This window comes from Hyperoodon ampullatus (genome assembly GCF_949752795.1).
Source record: "Hyperoodon ampullatus genome assembly, chromosome: 2".
In the NCBI taxonomy this organism is placed as follows: Eukaryota; Metazoa; Chordata; class Mammalia; order Artiodactyla; family Ziphiidae; genus Hyperoodon; species Hyperoodon ampullatus.
In genome coordinates, this window is record NC_136915.1 from 148,437,534 (window position 1) to 148,460,504 (window position 22,971).

General features: G+C 44.2%; 2 protein-coding genes across 2 annotated transcripts in view; one reads left to right on the forward strand and one right to left on the reverse strand.

The window, feature by feature from the left end:
- Positions 1-13,370, forward strand: part of LOC307049141 (eukaryotic translation initiation factor 2D-like) — a gene marked incomplete at its 5' end in the record, with an annotated part of 49,113 nt that extends 35,743 nt beyond the window's left edge. The window contains 7 exons of the mRNA XM_079698532.1: positions 4,416-4,606; positions 6,094-6,177; positions 6,651-6,741; positions 9,318-9,425; positions 11,246-11,502; positions 12,003-12,120; positions 13,296-13,370. Of these exons, the coding sequence (XP_079554658.1) occupies positions 4,416-4,606; positions 6,094-6,177; positions 6,651-6,741; positions 9,318-9,425; positions 11,246-11,502; positions 12,003-12,120; positions 13,296-13,308 (862 nt within the window). The 3' untranslated portion in view covers positions 13,309-13,370. The remainder of the gene's footprint in view (positions 1-4,415; positions 4,607-6,093; positions 6,178-6,650; positions 6,742-9,317; positions 9,426-11,245; positions 11,503-12,002; positions 12,121-13,295) is intronic.
- On the reverse strand, positions 13,167-22,606 carry LOC307049137 (dual specificity tyrosine-phosphorylation-regulated kinase 3-like; the record flags this gene model as incomplete). Its single annotated transcript, XM_079698527.1, has 3 exons — positions 13,167-14,926; positions 20,548-20,659; positions 22,530-22,606. The coding sequence occupies 3 exons, from the start codon at positions 22,604-22,606 to the stop codon at positions 13,352-13,354; spliced, it is 1,764 nt and encodes a 587-aa protein (XP_079554653.1). The 3' UTR covers positions 13,167-13,351.
- Positions 22,607-22,971: the final 365 nt, after the last annotated feature.

Below are 22,971 nucleotides of genomic sequence, written 5' to 3' on the forward strand. Positions count from 1 at the left end.
CAGTGCTGAGCTGGGCATAGTGGAACTCTGCCTTCTTCAAATTTGCCTTGTGGTTTTATTTTGCAAGTGCAAGCATCCGATGCGCGTACCTTTGCCTCCTGTGTCCCCCTTTTATATTGTGAGTTCAACATCTTAGGCTTTTAGGTTTTCAATTTCCACATCGTAAGCAAAAGAGCCAGTGGAGGATGATTTCCTGGGAGAACAGCTGGACTGTACACAGTTGTGGCTTCAATCACAGTGACATGGACCAACTGGCTATCTCAGGATGCACTGGGAGTGAGAAATGCTTGGGTTCCTGTATTAGTTATCCAGTGCATCATAACAAACCATCCCCAAGCTTAATAACTTAAAACAGTAATTATTTACCACCTCGTGACTTCTGTGGATCAGGACTTGAGACAGGGCATAGTGGAATGGCTAGTCTCTGATCCCTGGTGGCTGGGGCCTCAGCTGGGAGGCTTGAAAGCATGTGGGATGGGACGACTTGCCCAGGGCTGGAGGCTGTGCTTCCAAGGTGGCTCAATCACATGGCTGGCAAGTTGGTGCTAGGAGATGGGTTCCTCTCCACACGGACCTTTTGACAGGGCTTCCTGAGTGTCCTTTCAAGATGGTGGGGGGTTTCCCCCAGAGCAAGAAATCTAGGAGACCAAGGTAGAAATGGCAATGACTTAGCCATAAGGAGTCACACAATATCACTTTGGCCATATGCTAATGGTCACAGAAGTCAGCCCTGGTCTCATGTGGGAGGGGACCACATAAGCACATGAAGACCACTGAGAGCCCTCTTGGAGTCTGGCTACCAACATCTACCCTCTGCCCTTCAATGACACATGTGCCTCTGAAATGCAAAACATATTAACTTCTTCCCCAGGTCCCCTCAAATTTCACTCCTTTATCTGTTCAAAATTAAGGATCTCATCATCTAAATCAGGTCCAGCTGTGGATAATGAGCCTCAGGTGTATTTCCTTGAGTATAGCTGCTTGAGTACAGTTCTTGATCTGAAGATCTGTGGACAAAAGACACAAGCTTTCTGCCCCAAACAAATTCGACATACAGTGTTGGGACAGGCATATTATAACCACCTATAACCATTGTAGACACTCCTCAAAGGGGAGAAAAATGGGAGGCACACAGGAGTCACTGATTATAGCTAATACGAAATGCATCAAGGCATGTGTTGCCAGTTCCTTGATTGTGGCTGAAGTCTTGTGAATGACAGTTCTTGGCGCTACCCTCTGGACTCTAACTTCTACCTTTCCTTTTATACAAATCATAAATCAAAGAGAGCCTGTGTTTGCAGCTTACCCAAGAGTGGGCAGCAGGTTGGTAGCCCTGTGGGGCTGTACTGGAGCCACAAAGGGAAAGTTAAAGAATCTAGGCTTGCTGGACTCAGGGTTCAGCCAGCTTGCCTAGCAACAGGGCCACCGGCAGGGAGCACACAGGTCCCTGATGCAGGCAGAGAAGTTGGGATGGCACCCTCCTGGGGAAAGGGAGATCTTGCTCTGCCAATAGGGAGGCAGGATGCTGTGTACAGAATCCCCTTGGGTCTTGGCTCCTACTTGTCAACCATGAATTAGTTTTTAGGCTGCTAATCTGTGCCTTCTTAGCCAGGACATATGGTGTGTACAATAGTTTTCACAGCTTGAAATTTCTAGTATGCCCTTGAATAACCTTCCTCGGCTCCTTGGTCAGAGACTGCTTCCATGGCTGTACTGCAATAGGCCTGGTCAACAGCACAGAGTCTGGCATCACACCCGCCCCGAGTGTGGCTGGGTGGGGGCCCAAGCGGACAAGGATCTGTGGCACTCTCCTCCTCTGGGCTCCTCTGACGTTGGCTTTATGGCTGGGGTGGTTCAGAATAAAGGCATGGTGGGTCAGAAGTGCAGGAGGAGATGGAGCTGTGGCTGACCCCAGATTAAGGGCAGAGATGGTGGTGGACAGAGACTGTGCAAGGCCTCATCTTTGTTATAGCCCAGATGGACTTCTCCTCTGTGTGACTGTATCACCAAATTAAAGCAATTAGGATATTTTTTTCCTGGTGGATGGACACTCTGCTCTGAAATTTTCATTAGCAAAATTAAGTTTAGTAGGGGCCAGGACCCCAGGTGATTAAATCCTTGTCTCCAGGGTACACAGCAGTCCCTTTCAGGGAAACCCAATCCCTCACCCCTGCCTGAGACTGTTTTTTGTTTGTTTGTTTTGGACTAATATCTACCATTTATGGGAAAATTTCAAAGCACCCTGCAATATATCACATGCGTTATCTCAGTGGTTTCTCACAGAAGCCCAGTGAAGTAGGTATTACCTCCACATCTTACAGAGAATGTAAGAGTTTCAGAAAGGATAAGCCATTGGCCCAAGATCAAACTGCTAGGGAGAAGCCAAACCATAATTTGATTTTACTATGCCTCAAAATTATTTTTTTATAAGCGCTCTGAGTTTTTAAAATTGCTTTGGAAACAAAATCCCCCCAAATAATGCCTGAATGCAAAAGGTACCTGAAAAGGTCCAAAAATGTGGGGGTTTTTAACCAAAAATGTTTTAGGGCTTCCCTGGTGGCGCAGTGGTTGAGCGTCTGCTTGCCGATGCAGAAGACACAGGTTCGCGCCCTGGTCCGGGAAGATCCCACATGCCGCGGAGCGGCTGGGCCGCTGAGCCTGAGTCATGGCCCCTGAGCCTGCACGTCCGGAGCCTGTGGTCCGAAACGGGAGAGGCCACAGCAGTGAGAGGCCCGCATACCGCAAAAAAAAAAAAAAAAAAAAGCTTTAAATAACAGATTTGAAGATCATTTGTATAGTTTTTTCCTCTTAACAGGAGGTCAAACCTCGGACTAAAGTGGATTCCCTGTTATTGTTATTATCACCTCATGTAAATTAAAAAACAGGAAGGAGAAAATCTCGGAAAGAATTCTAGCTGAGGCCCCAAGTGTGCAATAAAATGTAAAGATCTTAATAAACAAAAGCCCTGAAGAAAAGCATTCAAGAGGCCTGCAAGTTTAATAAAACACGAGCTCAATTAATTTTGTGCAGCTGAACTAAACTGAATGGAATGAGAGCTGGCAGAGCTCCTACTCAACACACTAGAACGCTGATGGAGTAAAAATGAACGGAATCGCTGTTGGCCCCAGAGATACTACAGACACGCCCGCTCAAGCCACTCGCCTAGGCGCAGAGCCGGGCCGAAGGGGTGAGGCGAAAGGGTGCACCGCTCCGCGCAGGGATCCGCCCCGCCTTCTCCGGCCCCGCCCCCCATGCTTCAGTTCCCAGCCTTGCCACTAGGGCCGGCCGCGAAGCTGCGCGGCCCCGGTTTCCAGCCGGGCCCAAGCATGGCTGCCCCCAGGACTGCGGGTTGGGAAGCCGCCGTGCTCGCGCTTTCCTGACAGTCCCTGGCTGCTGTGGTCTGCTTCTCTTCCCCAGGCCACTCCAGCCGACATGTTTCCAAGGCCCTTCGGGTCAAGTCTAACACGGCCATCAAGGGGTCGGACAGGTGAGGGAAAGAAGAGCCTGCTCTGCCCACCAGGGCACCCAGACGTCTCTGAAGCTCGGCTGGCTCACAGCCTTTTCTGGGCTGGGTCATCCGACTTGGGGTGGAGGCCGAGGGGTACAGCCGGAGAAGGGACCCCGTGGGGCGGGCAAGGGTGAGTTAGACGTGTTTTGAGAGTGAAGATGGAGAGGAGGCCTGATTTATCTCCCAGGCTGTCTTTTGGATATTTTAGTGAGTTTACGAGAAAGCGTATAATTCAATCAGCGCGTATTGACTGCAGTCTGTTTAAGGTGTCGTGGAGGATGCCAAAATGAAGGAAAACGGGGTCCCTGCCCTACCAAGAGCTTTGAGTCCCTTGGGAGAGATTAGATGGGGCACAGAGAACTACAAAGTATACGAGAAGAAGTGTCTAGTGATTACCACTGGCAGGAAAGAAAGGTGGAGGGTGAGGTGAGAGGGGATAAGGCACATGTGGTAAGAACTGTATCTGTTCAGTTTTGCAAATGAAGGTGTCACCTTGGGAATTTTGGAGGCAGTGTTGTATAGTTGTCATTCTTGGTGCCCTAGCAGAGCTGTTTAATCATAAGTTGACAGATTTGGCAAGCATAGATGAGAAAGGAGTGGGTCCAGGAGCTCTGTGTGGAGTCAGGAAGGCAGGGCTTAGTTTCTAGTGGTAGGCTAACTTGGGTTGCTTACCGGATCTCAGTTTTTTCCTCTCTTTGTAAAATGGAAAGACATGCCCCAGGAACATGTGAAAATAGATGAGACATTGGATGAGAAAGAGAATGGGATGTTTTGGAAGAGTGAGAATAAGGCATCATCAACCAGTCTTTTTCTTGGGCCTCGTGATTTTATAGTAAGTCTTGAGTCCTCAATATTTATTAAAATCCATCCAGGCAGCATACATACGAGGTATGTGTGCTCTCTGCAGGAGAAAGCTTCGGGCCGATGTGACAGCTGTTTTCCCCACTCTTGGAACGGATCAGATCTCTGAGTTAGTACCTGGAAAGGAAGAACTCAACTTTGTGAAGTTGTATGCTCACAGAGGGGATGCAGTGACTGTGTACGTGAGTGGTGGTAACCCCATCCTATTTGAACTAGAGAAAAATCTATATCCGACAGGTATGGCAATGGGATGGAGATGGCCATTACTATGGTCCTTGCCTAACATCTGTTTCTTCCATTAATCTGTCTTCCTTAAAACCAATAAATGCAAAATCTCCCTAAGAATCTTTTTGGATTTAGTGTCCCTAGAATTGGGTCTTTCAAGATCAGAAACTGCTATAGAAGTGAGGGAAAAAAAGGGTTAACACAAAAAGAGGGTGGTTGCCAAGGGAATTCTGAGGTGCAGAAACACTGGTTTCTAGTGGGTTAAGTAGGGATTGGAGCCGAGGTCGTGAAAAGGGTGGAGTTTCAGGGCATGTAAAAAATGCTTCTTAAAACTTTCACTAGTGGAATTTTCTTAAGATACTGAAGAGATACTGTGATGGGAAAGAAGCTGGGTTAGTTAAACTCCATACCCAGCTGTCTTAGTGGTGGACTTTGGTTGAGATGTCTCACAGGGATTCTTTCTTAGGCTCTTGTCTGGCTCTCAGGATACTTTGCTTGCTTTCTTTGTCACAGATCTCAGAGAGGCAGTGTCCTTTTCTCTTTTCCATGGCTGCTGACACCTACTTTGTCATTTGGGGGCTTTTCTTCCAGCTTGGCTGCAGCAGTGCAGTGCAGTCTCCTACCCCAGGCCACCCCTACCCCCACCCTGCTTTGCTGCTGTACACATACAAGCCCTTTTTGATCTAAGGGTTTTACTGCTAATCCCTGTGGAAACAGAGAGAATAAAAATAATACACATGGGAAAGTTTCAGAATTTCTTACAGGCTGGTGCCCTGGTTGTCGATTACTTGCTTCTGAGAACATAAAAGGAATCCTCGTTGGGGCTCTGTCCCTACTTTTATCCACTGTGGCCATTTTTGGCTGCTGCAGTGCAGGTGGAACAATAGGTGCCTCCAAGTCTCAAGTGACACCCAGTTTCTTAAGTCTCCGCCTTCTTCAAGACTGCAGCCTCTTTGAGAAGGGAGTCAGCCTGATGTAAACTATATGGAATGTGTTTCCCACAGGAAAAGGGGCACTCAGTTCCCAGAGAGGGGAAAAGGGATACTGGACAGGAAGAGCAGATGTTCACTTCATCACTAGTTTTAGCCTTACAGATAAATATCCAACTTTGGCAACTAAACAGACTCTTAGAGCTGTAGCTCACTTCATGTGTCTTCCGACCAGTAAAAGTGATAACTTCTCAAGATCATAGATTGAGAGAAACTACTGCAAAGAGCTCAGTATAAATATGTAAAGAATGCAGGTCTCTAAGGCTAAAGGAAGCAAGGATTCTCATGTAAATAGCATATAACATATAAACCGCTTCACAAACTTGGGGTAACCTAATAGAAAAAAAAAGAATGCAACTTCTTTGGGCATCCCCTTACAACCTTCTCTCTAGCTTTGACTTGAGTTTCTTTTCTACATCCTGATTAATGTGGCCTTAGTGTTTGGCTTTGCCATTCCCCAGGGGGTTGACTTTTGGGCAGTAAGTGTTTTCTGGCTCTCTTCTTGGACAGTGTACACCCTGTGGTCTTATCCTGATCTTCTAGCAACATTTACAACATGGCCCCTGGTGCTTGAAAAACTGGTGGGGGGAGCAGGTAAGAGTATTTTCCTATATTCTGGATAGTGGCTGAAACCTACTTAGTAAAGGCCAACTACTTTAATAAATGTACCCATTTTGTGCATTCATATGATTGAAAAATAGAATTTTTCCCTCATGTCTGTTGCATCTCTTACTTGGCTGCTTCCATAAGCTCTCTGACCCTGCTGTAAGGCTTAAATAAGATAAGTGACATGAAAGTGCTCTGTGAACTGCCATATGCTATACTTTAGATTAATAAACTGAATTTAGGAAACCAGAACAAGATAGATCATGGAACTGGACCCTCAGCTTGGTGCTTCAGTTTGACCACTAGTCTCCCAGAAGGAAAAGGTCTGATCCTCAGTTTGCCACTTTTTATTTTCATTATGAATAATGTAGTTGATGCTTAACAAATGTATGTTTGTTGAGCAAATGAATAAATGATGAAGTAAACTGTGGAGTTAGTTGCCATGCTTTTGTTTCCTACAGATTTGATGCTGCCAGGGCTAGTGGTGCCCCCTGCTGGTCTGCCTCAGGTACAGAAGGGTGACCTCTGTGCCATTGCCTTGGTGGGGAACAGGTACTGTGCCAGTCAGCTGTGCCTATGGGGAAAAAACCTAGGGAAAACTTGGGAGGGGTGGGAATGACAACTTCACAGCATATGGATAAAGGATTAAAAGAAAAAACATATTCTTCCTGAGCAATCAGAGAGTGGGGAATGGCAGTGAGCCTGTGGGGTGTCCATACATCTGGGCCAAGTGTATTTGCTCCTGTTGCTGCTTCTTCTTTTTTAAAATTTATTTGTTTTTTTTCTCCTTTAAAAAGTTTTTTTCTTAGATTTACAGAAGAGTTGCAAGTATAGTACAGAGTCCTGAAATACTCCTTACCCAGCTTCCTGTCATGATAACATCTTGTATAACCACAGTACAGTTATCAACACTAAGGAATTAACATTGGTACAATCCTTTTGACACTATTACAGACTTTATGCATATTTCCCCAGTTTTCCCACGATGTCTTTTTTTTCTTTTTTTGTGTTCAAGAATCCAGTCCAGGGTACCACATTGCATTTAGTTGTCATGTCTTCTTAGTCTCCTGTCTGTGACATTTTCTTGGTCTTTCCTGCCTTGCATGACTTCAACATTATTTTTGTCGAACATCCACATCATCATCCTCATCTTTTAATTATTTTTAATAGATTTATTGAGATATAGTTTTCATACTATAAAATTCACCTGTTTCAAATGTACGATTCAGTGGTTCTTTTTAGTATATTTACAGGGTTGTTCAGCCATCACCACAGTGTCTCTTTTTTAAAATAAATTAGGAAGTAATGGTATGAACAGTTCTGAAAAATCAAAACCCTCTCACCCCATAATCCTTTTGTCCTAGAAGTAACCATTATCATTCTGATGCATGTCCTTGTCAGCCTTCTTCAATGCATATATACACGTGCATATAAAATGTATGGTTTGGGGTGTGTAGGTTTAAAAATACAAATGAACAAACTTTATCCCTATTACTTTTTCACTTCAGGTAGTGGGGACATTTTCCATGTCAGCAAGCACAGATAAGCTAAATCCTTTTACCCACTGTGGGGTGATGGGAAAAGTCCTCTTCTAGTGGACATTGTGGTTGCCTCTACTTCGTCTCTCTCACAAACAAGATCTTCCTGAGGCCTCTAGGGACACTAGTGCCAATATTTTTCTAAAGTAGATACTAGGAAGCAGAACTGTTTGGCTGAAGATCGTGCATATTTTCTGTTGCCCTATAAAAATGCTGTGTCAGTTTTCCCTCCTACCTACAGGGTATATGGAGCCTGTTTCCTTACATGCTCACCGACACTGGATATGATGGGTCATTTTCATTTGTATCATCCTGAATGAAAAATGACATCTTATTATTTTACTCATTGGTTCTTTGCGAGGGAAACATGGTAGGCATGGGAGGGGTCAGTGTTTAAAGATCTTATTTTTGTTGCTCATATTCTCCCATTTTCCTTGAACCTTTGGGAACCAAGCACCTAGAAATGTTTCCTTCCTTGTTTACCTGTAGCAAAACTTGAAGTTGAAAAGAATGGTGAAATTATTGTTTTTCCCCCCAGTATTCTATCCAAGATAGGAGAAAACTACATAAATGTGTATTTGGCCTCTCAGTTTGGCATTTAGAATGTATGTGGGAATGAATCCTAGGTGGTTTGTGGAAGGGGGTGAGGGTACAAAGGAGTTTACTAAAACTACAAGACAGGTTCGAGACCGAAGTTCTTGAGCCATTGACGATTCCAAGGGTGGAAGACAAAGACCTGTCTTTTAGGAACTGGGAAAGAAGCCAAATTCAAAGATTCTGTGGCAGGAACTGACCCATGGGCACAGGAAGTGGAGCCACCGGATTAGCAAACGTTTTTCTGAAGTTCAGGTGTTGGGAAATCTGCCCTTGAATCGTCTCCCTTGGGTCCAGGCAACGTTGCCAGGCTTGTATATTCCCCTCCTGTTAGCCAGCTGGACACTGATCCTTACAGGCAAGGTGTGAGCATTGCTGAGTAACAGTGGGCTGACAGAGATTTCCCATTTGGGCTTTGGAAGTTTTTTGTAGTTATTGTAAATGTGGTTGTTTCTGATATTTTGGACACATCCGTTCTTAGATAGATGTTATACACAGCAAGCCCTGTTATAAAGAACCAACTCAGAAGGAACCTTTCGTTGGTACCACTGTATCTCTCTTCTCTCTTCCCTCTGGCATCCCTCAGCCTAATTTATGGCATATGAATGGCCTCCCTTCTGAATTTCCATATAGGATGGCTATGCCTTTTTTAAGATAGGGGAGATAATTTATATTTTTGAAATTAAAGAAAGGGAACCTTAAATATCCTTCTGAGTCCTGCCTGGGTTTGGTTCATAATAAGAATATAACAATGATAACATCAGTAGAGGAGTTACCTACACAGAAAGGAATATTTGTTCAAGGAATTTTTGAAAGTCATATGTGTAGGTAATTTGAATAAGATTGAGACTGCACCGAGTTTTAGCTCTGTGATACAAGTGGATGCATCAGATTTGCAACCGTGGTGCTTTGAACACACGTGTGGAAACCTGGTCCTGACATGTGCCCTCCTGGAAGACTTTCCCTGACCCTCGTCTCTGACCTCCTCCTTCTCAGAGCCCCCGTTGCCATCGGAGTTGCTGCCATGTCCACAGCCGAGATGCTGACCTCAGGTCTGAAGGGAAGGGGCTTCTCTGTGCTCCACACCTACCAGGACCACTTGTGGTGGGTTCCATGCTTTTTCTGTTTTATAGGGAGCTGGGTGGGTGGAGGGAGCACAGGGCCTGGATTGAGAAGCGAGAGTTTTGATCCCTGCTGTGTCCTTAGTCAAGTTGCTGACCCTAGACATTAATTTCCTTGCAAAATGTGGAGAAAAGATTTTTTTTTTGGCCTGTTTAGAAAAGAAATTACAGAGAACTTTATTTCCTAGGTGAATTGTAGAATCCTAGGGCTGGAAGAAGGCCTTGGGGATGGTCTTCTCTGCCTCTCAGTACAGTGATGTTCTTTATTTTTATGGCACTGGTCGATCTGGCCTTTTCTGCCGTGTACATTTAGGCATTTTCTGACCCCATGATGAGTGCTCGGGAATTCTCACATCTGAATCCAAATCAAAGCAGAGTACATCCTCAGGCACCAGGGTGACAACCTGATGACTTTTCTGTTGTTCAAGTTCCACATTTCGGATCTCCTCCTCATTACGGAACTGGCACTTTCTCACTGTGACGGTTGCTCCCTGGAGCTGTATGTGAGTTTATTTTCTGGTTATTTTCTTGTCACTTAACCAAAATAGTAAGTAGTGCTTTTCTCGAAAGCAGTATACCTGGTCTTCTGGCCAAGTGTTGTGGCCTGTTGGTATAGATTTACCCTTACGTTTTTAGTCAGTCTTGGAGTTACTTATTTTACAAGTATTGGCCAAGCCCTGCTTTGCTGGAGGTACAGCCTCATCAGTGTGGGTTTCAGCAGGCATTTGAGGGCTGCTTACTCACGTACTCCCAGCATCTTGTTGTCTGACTGTTAGTCTGGGCAGTTAAGGTCCTGTTGTCTAAATTGTTTTATCAGTGGCTGCCTCAGTCTCCCCTCCTCCCGCCCTTTGAAAACACTTATGGTATTTACCTGATCAGAATAGCCTAAACATACGCTCTGGCCTCACTAGTAGCCATACTTAATAAGCCTTGCTGCGGCTGTTAGTAAAACTTTGTTGGACTTGCATAATGTTAGTTAACATAAAGCTTTTTGTTTTTCCCGCTCTGCTATGTGGCATCCCTTTTTTTCCTGTCTTCATAAGGCTTAGTGGCATAAAGCCATTGTAATCTCTACTCTGCAGGTTAGATTGCATTCTTTTTTTTCAGTTGAGGTATAGTTGATGTACAATGTTGTGTTAGTTTCAGGTGAACAGCCAAGTGATTCTAGTGACCATTACTATATCTAGTGATTCTAGATATAGATATATACATATATGTTCTTTCTCAGATTCTTTTCCATTAAAGGTTATTACAAGGTATTGAATATAGTTCCCTGTGCTATACAGTTGGTCCTTGTCATTTATCTATTTTAGATTGCATTCTGATTTAACACAGAAGCAGTCTTGAGCAGTCTTGAGCAGTCCACGTGTTTGTAATTTGTTCCATACGCTCAACCTTGGGTTTGTATTTCACCAAACTGGCACTACAGATGCGTTTGCAATCTTCATTTGGTTATTTAATTCAAAATGGTTTTATTTTTAATTTATATGAAGGGAATATTTTGGAAGGGGAGCTCCACTTTAACTATGTTGTCTTTAATTTTTCTCTGTCCCTGAATTTCTGTTTGAGTTAAGGAGGAGGCAAGAATTACTCTCCCCATTTCAAAGATGAGGAAACTGAGGCATGGGACTTCTCTGGGCCCAGAATTGGAAACAGAGTTGAGAGGCACACCCAGGTTCTCTGGCCTCTCCTGGACACCCCTGCCTGTGGGTCTTACTCTCTCTGGACCCCTGCTGACCCCCTGACCGGGGCTGGAGAGTGTTGTGGCTGCTGCTCAGTGTTTCTGACATGAGGTTTTTGCAGGCGATCTGGAGACAAGTCCTCTCCACCATCCATTGCTCCACTGGCCCTGGATCCGCCAGATCTCAGTGAAGAGAAGGGGTCTGTCCAGGCAGACACCACCTTGCAGGGAGACATGAGGTGCCTGACCCTGGAAGGAGAGGAGGAGGAGGAGGGGGAGGTTCAGCAGAGGTGTGGGGAGAAGTCCCCGTCGGAAGCTACGGAAGACCCCAGTGTCGGGGGCCTGAGCCCAGGCCCCACGGACAGCAAGACCCTTCAAGGTACAGCTCTGGCAGGAGCAGGGCGCTCGCCTCTCAGTGTAGGGACTGAAGCGCTCTGCTCTGCTTCCGACCAGAGCGGCGCCAGGGCTCCGGGAGGGGCGGGGAAAGGCCTTAGTTTTGGTGAGGGTGGTGCCACAGCCCTTTGCCATCTTACCTGGGAGTCTTGCGCATATGTCGCGTTTCCCTGGATACCCGTTGACTCTGCTATTTGGACTGTTCCCAGCTACACGGCCCTCTTAGTTTTCTTCTGGCTCTGACTTCTCTATCAGAGAAGCATCTGCGCCTGGCTGGGTGGGACTTTGTGGCCTGACCCCTTCTGAGGGGTCAGACCTCGGTGAAGGCTCAGTGTTCTAGAGAGTCTGGGAGCTTTGGTGCCTGGGAATGGGCTCCTTCAGAGCTGAGGGGTGAGGTACGGATGTCACCGTGCGGGGAGTTATCTTGTGCTGCGCGGGCCTTCTGCGGCCTTCAGGAAGGATGTGGTTCTTGTCTTCTCCTTGCAGAGCAAATGGACGAACTGTTGCAGAGATGCTTCTTGCGTGCTTTGAAGTACCGCGTCAAAAAGGCTGACCTCCCTTTACTCACCAGCACTCTCCTGGGCAGCCGCATGTTCTCCTGCTGGTATGGAAGGCATGGTGTGGGCTGGGGGCCGGGCGGTGGGTCTGTTTCCTGCTCTTTGGTGGTAGGATGGGACAAGGCTGATGGGGGAATTGTTTTAGGGACATGATGTGGAAAGAGCGAAGTGGAGGGTTGATCTAGCAAATACTGAGTTTTAAAGACTTAAGTTTTAGCCAGTGAAAGGATGTCGAGGAAATGAACGTTAAAAATGCACAAGGCGCTTTGAGCACTGCCTCTGCTGTGGTGATTCTGGGCTCTTTTACGGATTGGGCAGCATATCCGGCCCCGGAAGGGCCCTGGGGCAGCCTGTTTGTTCTGGAGGCTTCAGTCCCCTCACACCTTTCTGAAGAGTAGGTGGGCCAGATTAGGTTGTGTCAGCAGGAAGAATCGGTGTGAACCCCCCCACCCGACCCGCACACACAGCCACCAGCAGAGGGAGTGTTACATGTGGGTTGAACCTGGACTTTGAAGACTGAGCCATCTGGGCTCAAAAGCCAGCTCCCCAGGGTGTTGGAGCAAAGGTGTATTTGAGCCCATTACCAGGCTTCTCTGAGCCCTGATTTCTAACACTTGTAAGATTGCTGTCAAGATCGAATAACCTGACATTTAATAAGCACCCAGTAAATATTATCATGTCAGGAGATTTGCTTATTGATTTTCACCTCAAGTCTGAACTTCTTTCTTTTTGAGAATTTTGCTCTGTTGTTTAAAAAAGTGGTTTTAATGTAATTCTCTTCCTCTACATGTGAGCTTCTTTAAGGCGTTCTATACACATGTGGGGTCTGGAGTGCGCGGCAGATCTAGTTTTCAGTCTCATCTATAACTACAGCCATGTCCCAAATTAAGCCTCTGGAACAGATGCCGAGGGAGACTAGAAGTGAATGTTCAGGATATACTTTCTGGTATATCGTCTACCTTGAGAGAAAAGGATTTAAACCCACAGAATAATACACAGGTTGGTGAACACCTGACAATAATAACAAAAGATGCACTGACTTATAAAAAGTCTTTTACTGTGTATCCCAGGATGGCCAATACAAGCTGGTTAGGTAATTAGCCCTTCAAGAGTTCTTTTACAGTCATATAAAAATGCTTTGCCTTGTTAAAAAAAGATATCTAGTCTACCAAAAACATATCCATGAATGGGCTTGGTGTTGTTTCTTTTTTTCCATTTTCAGGTTTGCAAGATAATTAAAAATACCTACATATCATCTCTGAGCACACCAGCTGTCCATTAGTTAATCAGTTTTGGCAATACAGTGCACAGAGGTATACCACCACTGGTTTCTGACGTTAAGTTAGCTTTAAGCTTATTGGCTATTCGTACAATTGGAGGCAGCTTGCAACCCAGGCCCTGGAAAGCATTTGCAGGGTTTACTACCCTTTTGCCTGACACCTTTTCAATGGTGAGAGGTCTGGGCACAGACTTGCTAATCCAAGGGTGTCTTAGTGCTTGAGCTGCGGTCAGGCGGGCAGAGGGGTCCCAGGTAAGACACCTTTTCAAAAAGTCTATGAAGAGGTAATCATCACACCCCTTCAGTGCTGTCCGCCAGTCTTTGCTGCCTGGGGCACCCCGCTTCTTACCCCTCCGTGAACGACCTCCCACAAACACAACCCTCCCATCTGCCTGACTGGTCGCAAAACAGTAGCGAGGTAGGCCCCTGGAGTTAATAAAGTACTTGGCACGTTTGGATTGCTCCAGGAGTTTTGGTGGTGGCATCCCTAGAAGCTCCATCATACAGGCCAGCTGGTCTCCTTCATCCTCTCCAGGGAAGAGAGGATGTCCTGTTAAAAGTTCTGCAAGGATGCAGCCAAAACTCCACATGTCAATGGACGTGCTGTAGCGGCTTCCTAAGATGATCTCTGGAGCTCTGTAGAACCGAGACTGGATATAGGTGTAAAGCTTCCGGTACTCAAAACAGCTGGACCCAAAGTCAATGACCTTAGTCGCACTGTGCCCATAGTGTTTCAGGAGAATGTTTTCTGGCTTCAGGTCACAGTGAATGATCTTGTTTCTGTGGAGAGCATCCAAGGATTGCAAGATGGATTGAGCAAACTTGCGAACCAACTGGATACTAAAACCCTGGAACTTGTTTTTTTTCATGAGCTCATAAAGGTCTACGCTCAGTAACTCAAAGGCCATGCAAACATGGTTCCGGAACGTGAAACTTTCCAGCATATGAATAACGTTCATGCTACCGGTTTTATCCGGCTTTTTAAGATGCTCCAAAATCCGGATCTCCTTGGCTGCTTGGCGATGGAAGTGCTTTTCATTGTGTACCATCTTCAGGGCCACGTACTGTCGAAGTTTGTGATCATAGACCCGGGCTACCTGCCCAAAACTGCCCTTGCCAATAATTTTCAGCACCTCATATCGATAAGCTAGATGGTCTCGAGGCACATAAATGTAGGCCCCATCTGCATCATCATAACCCCCATTATTGGGACCACCGATAACTCCATGTCTTTTTTTGGCATTTGGACCCACAAAGTAAATTTCTGGATAATTGATGATTTCCAGCTTCTCATAAGCAGTGAGGTGGTGTTTATACTGCTTCAGTGCTTGTTCTGGGGTCAGAGGCAACACTTTGGATGCTTTGGATGAACTGCTGGATTTTACTGTATTCAAACGATCTGAACTTTTACCCTGAGAAACTGTAGGAGAGCATTTTTCAGAGTCGTTGATGCCATCTGACTGAAAAGTATCAGATCTCCTGTTGCCAGATTCTTGAAATAGTTGTTCTACCTTCATCTCACCTCCATTCAGGAAGCACTGAGTAGGATCTCTTGTTAAATGCTCAGTGGTGATCTACGGCAAAGAGAAGTGAATCTATGTTAAAGTCACTAAAAACGGTGGAAGAATGAAAGAATCGTCCCCCTGACTGAACAAAACAACAAAACATGCCAGTTGTGTAGTTAAAAGGCCCAAAAGTGAGATAAGAAAAGCAGGAGTCTCTAGAAACTCGTGTTATGTTAATCCTTAGGTTCCCTGACTGCTGTGGCCACCCCAGCCCCACTACATAGGCCTCCCTTTGTTCAAAACAAGACGGTCATCTTACCATACCCGAAACATGCTAGATTCCTTCTAACTGGTATGTCTTCCTACCGAGAAGCTTTTCACCCCATCCACTCAAATCCTACGCTCTTTCAAAGCCCAATGCTAGTCCTCCCTCTTCCACTTCGAACTACTCCAAGCCCATACTAACTATGGCTCCACTCACATCTTAAGTGCAGCTTTTCGAGTCTACCACGTAATCTGGCCCTTGTTATATATATACTGTCCTATATTGTTCACAAACTGTTTCAAGTATCTTCCCAAATCTTAAGGGCATGTACCAGGAGCAAATGAATAGACATTAAAGTGTTCTGTAAATGATAAAGGGACAGAGGCAGGATGTGATCCCCAGGTCTTCTGAATCTTGGTCCAGAACATTAACATAACCTGGTACCAGCTTCTCCTAGTGCCTGTACTATTCTCCAGTAGGGCTGAATGTTGACCTTGGCCTGGAATCAACCAAGGCCTCATCATCTACTCCTGGGTCCCCAAATAAAGGATCACATCTTTCTATCTCTGTTCATTGAATCACAAAATTTCTAATCCAGAGAGAACTCTTGAGATCACCAAGGCCAATTCTTTATGTATCTGATGAATAGCAGTGAGAATCTAAGGCCCCAGGGTGCTTCTTGTAAAACTCTCCTAAAGACAAAGAATCTCCTTTCTCTCTCCTTCCCTTGCTCATAGACACATACACTAGTCTCCCTCAGCAAACGCCTACGTGACAAAGGCATACAACTCTTTTTACTTGATTTGGCATCACCTTTTCCTGCAAGGAGCAATAACCTACAGAAGAAAACTCTACTTATTAAATACCTCTGAAATGAAATAAGATTCTTTGAAACTTGATGGAGGGAAAGACAATGAAAAAGCCAAACGCTAAAAAAAATACTAAGAAAAATATAAGAATGTGCTAGAAGGAAAGAAGAAAAAAAGTGCTAAATCTGTTGTTTAAAAAAAAAGTCTGGGATACTTCAAAGAACAACTATTTTTCTTAACAGACCCTGAAGAACTTTACCCCCGATCTGTATGATTGAGAGCCTCTATGATCAGGGGTAGATAATTCCAGAGAAGCTCTGAGCTATATTTGTGATCTCTTAAAATATAACGCAAATTATAAGGTAATGATCCAAAGTGGCCAACCATTTAAAAAAGAGAATTTTAATATAACCTAAGCAAACAACACCTGACCCATCACCTATATAAATAAAAATATAAAAGATGTAAATATAAAAAACAAAAAAGGGATGACAATAAAATTAAGTGTTGGCATACTTTAGACAGCCCCTAATTTAGTTATAAAAGCACGACATTAGTTCCTGCCTGCTTCTTTTAGGTCATTTAATCAATTTAAGCGTTTATATAGTACTACAGTTACAAAAATGAGGCACTGCACCATCTTACATATAAGCAAAGCAGCCAGTACAACGGTAGCCATACTTTGGCATTGAGTTTCTAAATAAAGAGGCAAGATACGGACCAGGAGAGATCTCTGATACCAAAATAGAGAACTATCACTAGTCAAGAAAATAAAACAGGCTGGCAGACAGAACCTAAATACCTTGCTAAGATGTAAATATAATGCAACATTTTGTTTATCAGCAATTAAGTCAAATAACCATTCCTGTTTTTAGGGATGGAAAAAAATGGTCTCATCCATCCATCTAACATTCACATGAGCACTAATTGTTCACAATTATAAAAGTGCCAAAAACCAGGTTACCTCAAGGCACTACAATCTATTAGGAGATAGGTTTGGCTGAAGTAGGGAATTATAATTATTTGGGTTTAGGTAGATTTACATAACAAAACCAAATATTTGCATGCATCTAAACCAGTTTTCCTTAAATTTTTACTACCTAACCTAAATGCATCTAAATATTTACTGCTAAAATCTTGGGGACACATTCTGAAGAAATGTGAAGTCAGAAGGCCTAGGTTGGGGTCCTGGCTACACTGCTCAAAAACTGTAGGTCCCAGGGTAGGCTTAACCTTTAGCCCAGTTTCTTAGCCTCAATTTCTTTATCTTTAAAATGTGGATAATAATACCTCCTTGCAGGATGTTGTGTGAATCAAATTATAATTAATAATATATGTGAAAGACCCTCAGAAACTATAAAACATGTTAAAAACACTGGTAACAATTAGGCAAAATTCTCAATATATTGTTTAAACTCCAATACACCCTCCCTTTCCCCTTTCAGCTTATCTTTTCTCTCTGTGGTGCCTTCCTCTGCAGTTCCAGACTCCCTCCACCAGACATCTGGCATTAACTATGCCTTCTGCTCCGTGAAGGCCTGCACAATCAGCCTTCCCTTAGGATGCATGGAAACACCTCACCCACTTTCTCCCCCACATAAAATCTCCTTTCAACTTGCCATGCAATTTAATGGCAATTTAATTTAATATCTCCAGACATATTTGACCTTTAAAAAGATCAATGCTTTAACCCAAGGGAATGACTCTCTAGGACCCACGGTCATCAATGACAAGCTGGTAGGAAAGGTATTTGTGGTCCAGGGTCCACCCCTGGGCATTTCACCTACTCTACCTACATGTAAGGCTGTGCTGGCTCTGGAGGTATTCATTTCTGTTTGTGGTAAAGAGAGGGTCTCAGGTACAGAATGTTAATAAGAACAGAAATTTAACTTCCACAGAACTGTTACAGTAAGATTAAGGATGTCATTTGGATTTCCTGACTCATGGTTTTTCCTTAAAGTGAGCCTAAATCTCTCTCTCTGCAAATTAAGTCTTATTTTGCCCTCCGGAACTACACAGGAGTGTCCAAATTTCCATGTTAAAGCCCTTCAGATACCTAAAAGGGGCTGTCCTGCCTTCACCATTTTTTCTTGAGGCTCATCATCCCCATCACATCCTCCACCTCACACAGCCTGGGTCAGGCTGCCTTACTATATCCTATTCACGTTCTCAACACGTTATGGGCTGCACGGTATATCTCTCTGCAAGTGTGGCTTCCAGAACAGAACAAGACACTTCAGGTCTAGTCCCCTGTGGACTGTCAAGGTTTGAACCTCCAATGAATCTGAAGAATTCCAGAAAGAAATTTTTCCACACAGGGAGGGGTTCTCGCCTTAGCTTTCTTTCCTTTCCTGTAATAACTCAAATACTGGTCTGAATCAATTATGTATCAAGTCTGCTGTGCTATAAATAAAATCTTCCTTCCGTTGTTCTAGGAGAATCTAGAATTTTCACACATGTTAAAGTAGTTACAAAACACTATATATTTCTAGTCTAGGGTTATAATCACAATAACTGACCAATGTCTGCTATCGACTTCAAATATTTTAACTATGTAATTATATCCAGAGAGACAAATAATGCCAGATTAATCATGTTTTATTTAAGAATGCTTCATGTACATTGTTAATTTGGAGCGCTCTTTTTTTTTTTTTAACACCCCTGTATTGGAGTACAATTGCTTTACAATGGCGTGTTAGTTTCTGCTTTATAACAAAGCGAATCAGCCATACATATACATATGTCCCCATATCTCCTCCCTCTTGCGTCTCCCATCCTCCCTATCCCACCCCTCTAGGTGGTCACAAAGCACCGAGCTGATCAATTTGGAGCACTCTTGACATTTCAAATAGAATCTTCAACTGCGTTAATCAAGTCTTAAAGATCTTGTTGAGAAATTCAGAAAAGGAATATCCTTCTCGTCCAGATATAAAACACCACCCCCTCCCTCGTTCTCGACCCTAAATCTCTGCAACACAAAGCTAACCCAATAAAAGCCTATGAGCAGATGATTTATAGTTTACAACAAGAATCTAAGGGCATCTTGGATAAACAATGAAGCCAAAGCACTTTGTGAAATGAGCAATAGCGTCTGGCAATGGAGTCATGGCATAATGAACTATAAGTGTTACTAAGAGGTCAAAAGCACTTTTTTTCAGCAAAATTTGCAAAGACAGCATTGTTTTAGAATCTAAAATCTTGTGTTTTGCAAGCTGTGTTACTCTGAATACCACACAGTAAAAAAATTCATTTTGATCCTGAAACGTACAATTTAATTGCCCTACTATATGGTGATTAGCACTGGCCAACTCTGAAGTAAAGTTAAAATGGACTTTAAGTCACATGATGACGGACTGTAAAAGTTTCCCAGAGAGATGTGCTAATTGTCAGCAAGTAACCACGAAATCTGATAGTCAACACACGAGTATATAGGTGGTTCTGGAGCTCTTAGAGGTTTTTACATATTAAAAACAATAAGCTTGTGGAGAATGGAAACTTACTGCACTTTAGCAAGGAGATTAAAAATAGGGTGACCAGCCTTCCAAATATATGTAGCCCGTATTTTGTAATATTATTAGCCTTGAAAGTAGTGAAGGGGTTGATTTTTAATGGCAAAAGCTGACAAACCGTTGGGAAGGACTATGAAAAATGCAAGCAGTGTTTTACATAGAAATAATTTTAGGTCTTAAACAGAAATATGAAGGAGAATTATTGATAAATTAGTCTACTCAATTATTCAGTTTGTTCGTTGATGATATATGCAGCAAATTTTAAAGTCACAGGATAGATTCTCCCTGTCATGGAACTTGTCCAAAACCCTGCTCTCCCTACCACTCTGTGAGTGCCGAGGGAATGGGAATTAATTTATTCTCTTAAACATAAAACGGTGTCAAAAGCTAAATGTCTGCAAGCTCCAAAATGATTAAATGCATCGAAACCAAAATGTATTGCTCAAGTTTCATTTATGATCTATAAAATGGTTCTCAAGCATACTAATAAGCTAGGACTGCATTTCTACCGTGCAGGAAAAATCTGCAGATCTGTAAGTTCAGAGGTATTTTCTGTTTCTTGTTCTTGTTAAAATGAGCCATCATAATATACTGTACATACCATTCTATCAAAAAAAAAAATAACCACTATCTAGGGCTTCCCTGGTGGTGCAGTGGTTGAGAGTCCGCCTGCCGATGCAGGGGACACTGGTTCGTGTCCCGGTCCGGGAAGATCCCACATGCCGCGGAGTGGCTGGGCCCGTCAGCCATGGCCCCTGAGCCTGTGCGTCTGGAGCCTGTACTCCGCAACGGGAGAGGCCACAACGGTGAGAGGCCCGCGTACCGCAAAAAAACAAACAAATAAACACTATCTAGATAAAAGTAGCATGTCGTTTTTTTCCCTATTTACCCCAGTGATTGAAAGGAAGAGGTGGGCTCCAAATCAAAATCATTCTGAAAAGCTGAACTTGGACCACAGAAATAGTTATTTCAAAGTCAAGAGAAACCAAAAGTGAATAAAAAAGAGCCTGGGTTACCAGTGACATGTAACTGTACCTTGACCATTTAAAGTAGCACTTCCTCCTTTCCAGGCCCATTAGAGCTCAAAGAATTACTTCATTTACTTACATTTAGTCTTCTGGGTAGAGGTGGTTCAGAAGGATTGCAGAGTGCATTTGAACAGGGTGAGCCTTTGGTTTCATCTATTATCATGACGGTATCATTGACAAAATCATCCAATCTAGTTGAAAGGATTACAGATAAAATCTGTCAGTAACTGAAGTATATAAATTTGTATTTCCAAAACACCCTTTAACTGCTTCATATCTGCTACAAAGAATAATTAATACAAACAAATGTGCACACTGCATTTTGGCACTGAATACACACCACAGGGGTATTTGGCAGAGGAAGGGAGGAAACCCAACTTTTCCTCCTTTTTTTATTTTTAAAGAAAGGACAGCATTTCTAGGTTTATAGTTTGAAATTGTTAAAATAAGTCATACTTTCTGAATGTTGTTAACAATAGGGACCATCAAAAGAATCTCATTTAACTTACTACTTGAAAACGAAGGCTAGTTGAAATCTGAAGCCTAAAAGCTAACCAGAACAAACAAACAAGACAGAGAACTGTATTTTCAAGTCGGAGACTTGGATTCTAATCTCAGCTCTACCACTGGCTACTCTACCTTCCTCTCTGAGCCGTTGGCCACATGTTGTAAAGGGAAGAATAGTTCCAGTCTACGCACTTCTGGGTCTCACAAGCAAGAAATAAAAGGCCTTCTTAGGGCTTTCTCTTTATTTATTTATTTACTTTCCTACTTAACATCTATCTAACTTGTAGAAAAATACAGTGAATTCTACAGCAAATACTATGGGGATTCTCTAAATTACAAAACGTACTGGATTTCACATCTTTACCCACTTAATTTTCGGGTGGATGGTGGAAGCTAAATGCCAAATGATAATTTCTCTGCTCTTTAACACTGTGCCTCCCTCCACCGCTGTAAGGGAACACAAAAGACGGAGAGGATTTATTTAATCCACAGGATGGCGCTGAATAATGTATTTCATCTGCCACCAAGAACATGGATTTCCCAGTAACACACATCAGCATTTCATTGTATCATTTTTACATGATATACTATGAATACAATGATAATGAGCCAGCTGCAAGGGAAGAATTTTTTTTAATCTTTAAAACTATGCTGGAATATTTTAGTGGCTTATGAAAACTGTTTTGTAAAATTCTAGAGCTTTCTTAATCGATGTGTTATAGGAATACAAAGAGAAAAAAAACCGAAAAACAAAAACCAAACAGAAAACCCACTACAAAATTATTTTTGGAATGTTCTCTTTTTAAAAAACATGCTTACATTCTGATAAAATTATACCTTTAACGGGAACTGCTTCATTGACAAGAACCAAAAATTCTGGATGTGACTGATTCTTTGCCAACAGCACGAATAAAACAAACAAAATGGGACAGACGTCCACATTTACAAAGAAAAAGACAGACTGAGGACCTACAAGATTTCCTAGAAATAGCCAAAGGAAATTACCCAAAGGTAGTCTCCATACAAATGAAGTGGGCAGGTGGTCCCTACTCTCCATTAAGGTGTAAAATCCTATGAAAGGTGGAGAATCTCTCAAAACACGATCCACAAAAAGTCCTACTCGGCAGAGCCCCTCACCTACACCCCTCACGGCAAAGCCCTTGGTTATCTGCTCTGAGCAACAGGGCTTATTTGAAAAGGTATTGCTCCCTGTCTCCCCCAGCTTGCTAAAAAGCCCCACCAAAAAAATCCCAGCTTCTCAGAGTTCCTACCATATACCCGCGATGTAGGACTTCAGAAATAATCCCCAGGGTGGGAATTCTTCTTTCCCTAACTCCTTTCTAGCCCACTCCCGCGCTGGGCTGGGGGCAGGGGAGCTGATGGAGAGGAAGAGGGTGGGCCAGTCCCGGAGAGGGAGTCAGACCCCTTCCCTCGTCCTTACTGCTTGGGGGCTCGCTCAACCTCCAGCCCAGTCCATCCACGCCCCCCGGCCTCGCCTGCCAGCTGCAGCGGCTCCTTCGGGAGCCCCAGCGCGTTATCCCCCGGCGCCGTTACCTCCGCGGCTGGGTCGGCAGTCCGTCTCCTGGCGGCCCCGCATCTTTCCGCCCGGACCCGCGAGCTGTGCCTCCCATCCGTTAGCTCCGGACCCCCCGGAGGGAGGGGCGGCGTTTGGACGGTCAGGCGAGCAGCGTCCACCTGAGCTGGGGCGGCTGCCTCCCGGGCCGCGACGTTTCCTCGGTAACTCTCTTCCACACAGTGCAGCTCCCAGCGCGTCCGCTCGGGACTGGCTGGGGTCGACAGCTGCCAGAGGAGCAGCAGGGGCGGGAAGGGGAGTGGTGTGGTCGCCTAGCAACCGCGGCACGCCCCTTGAAACGCCTCGGCGCAACAATGTGGCCACGCACAGGGGCGGGGCCGCGGCCACTCCCCACTGAGCGGCGCGTGTCTCGGAAGCTCTCGCTGGCCCCGGAAGGTGGGAGGCGGGAGGCTGGGAACCCGC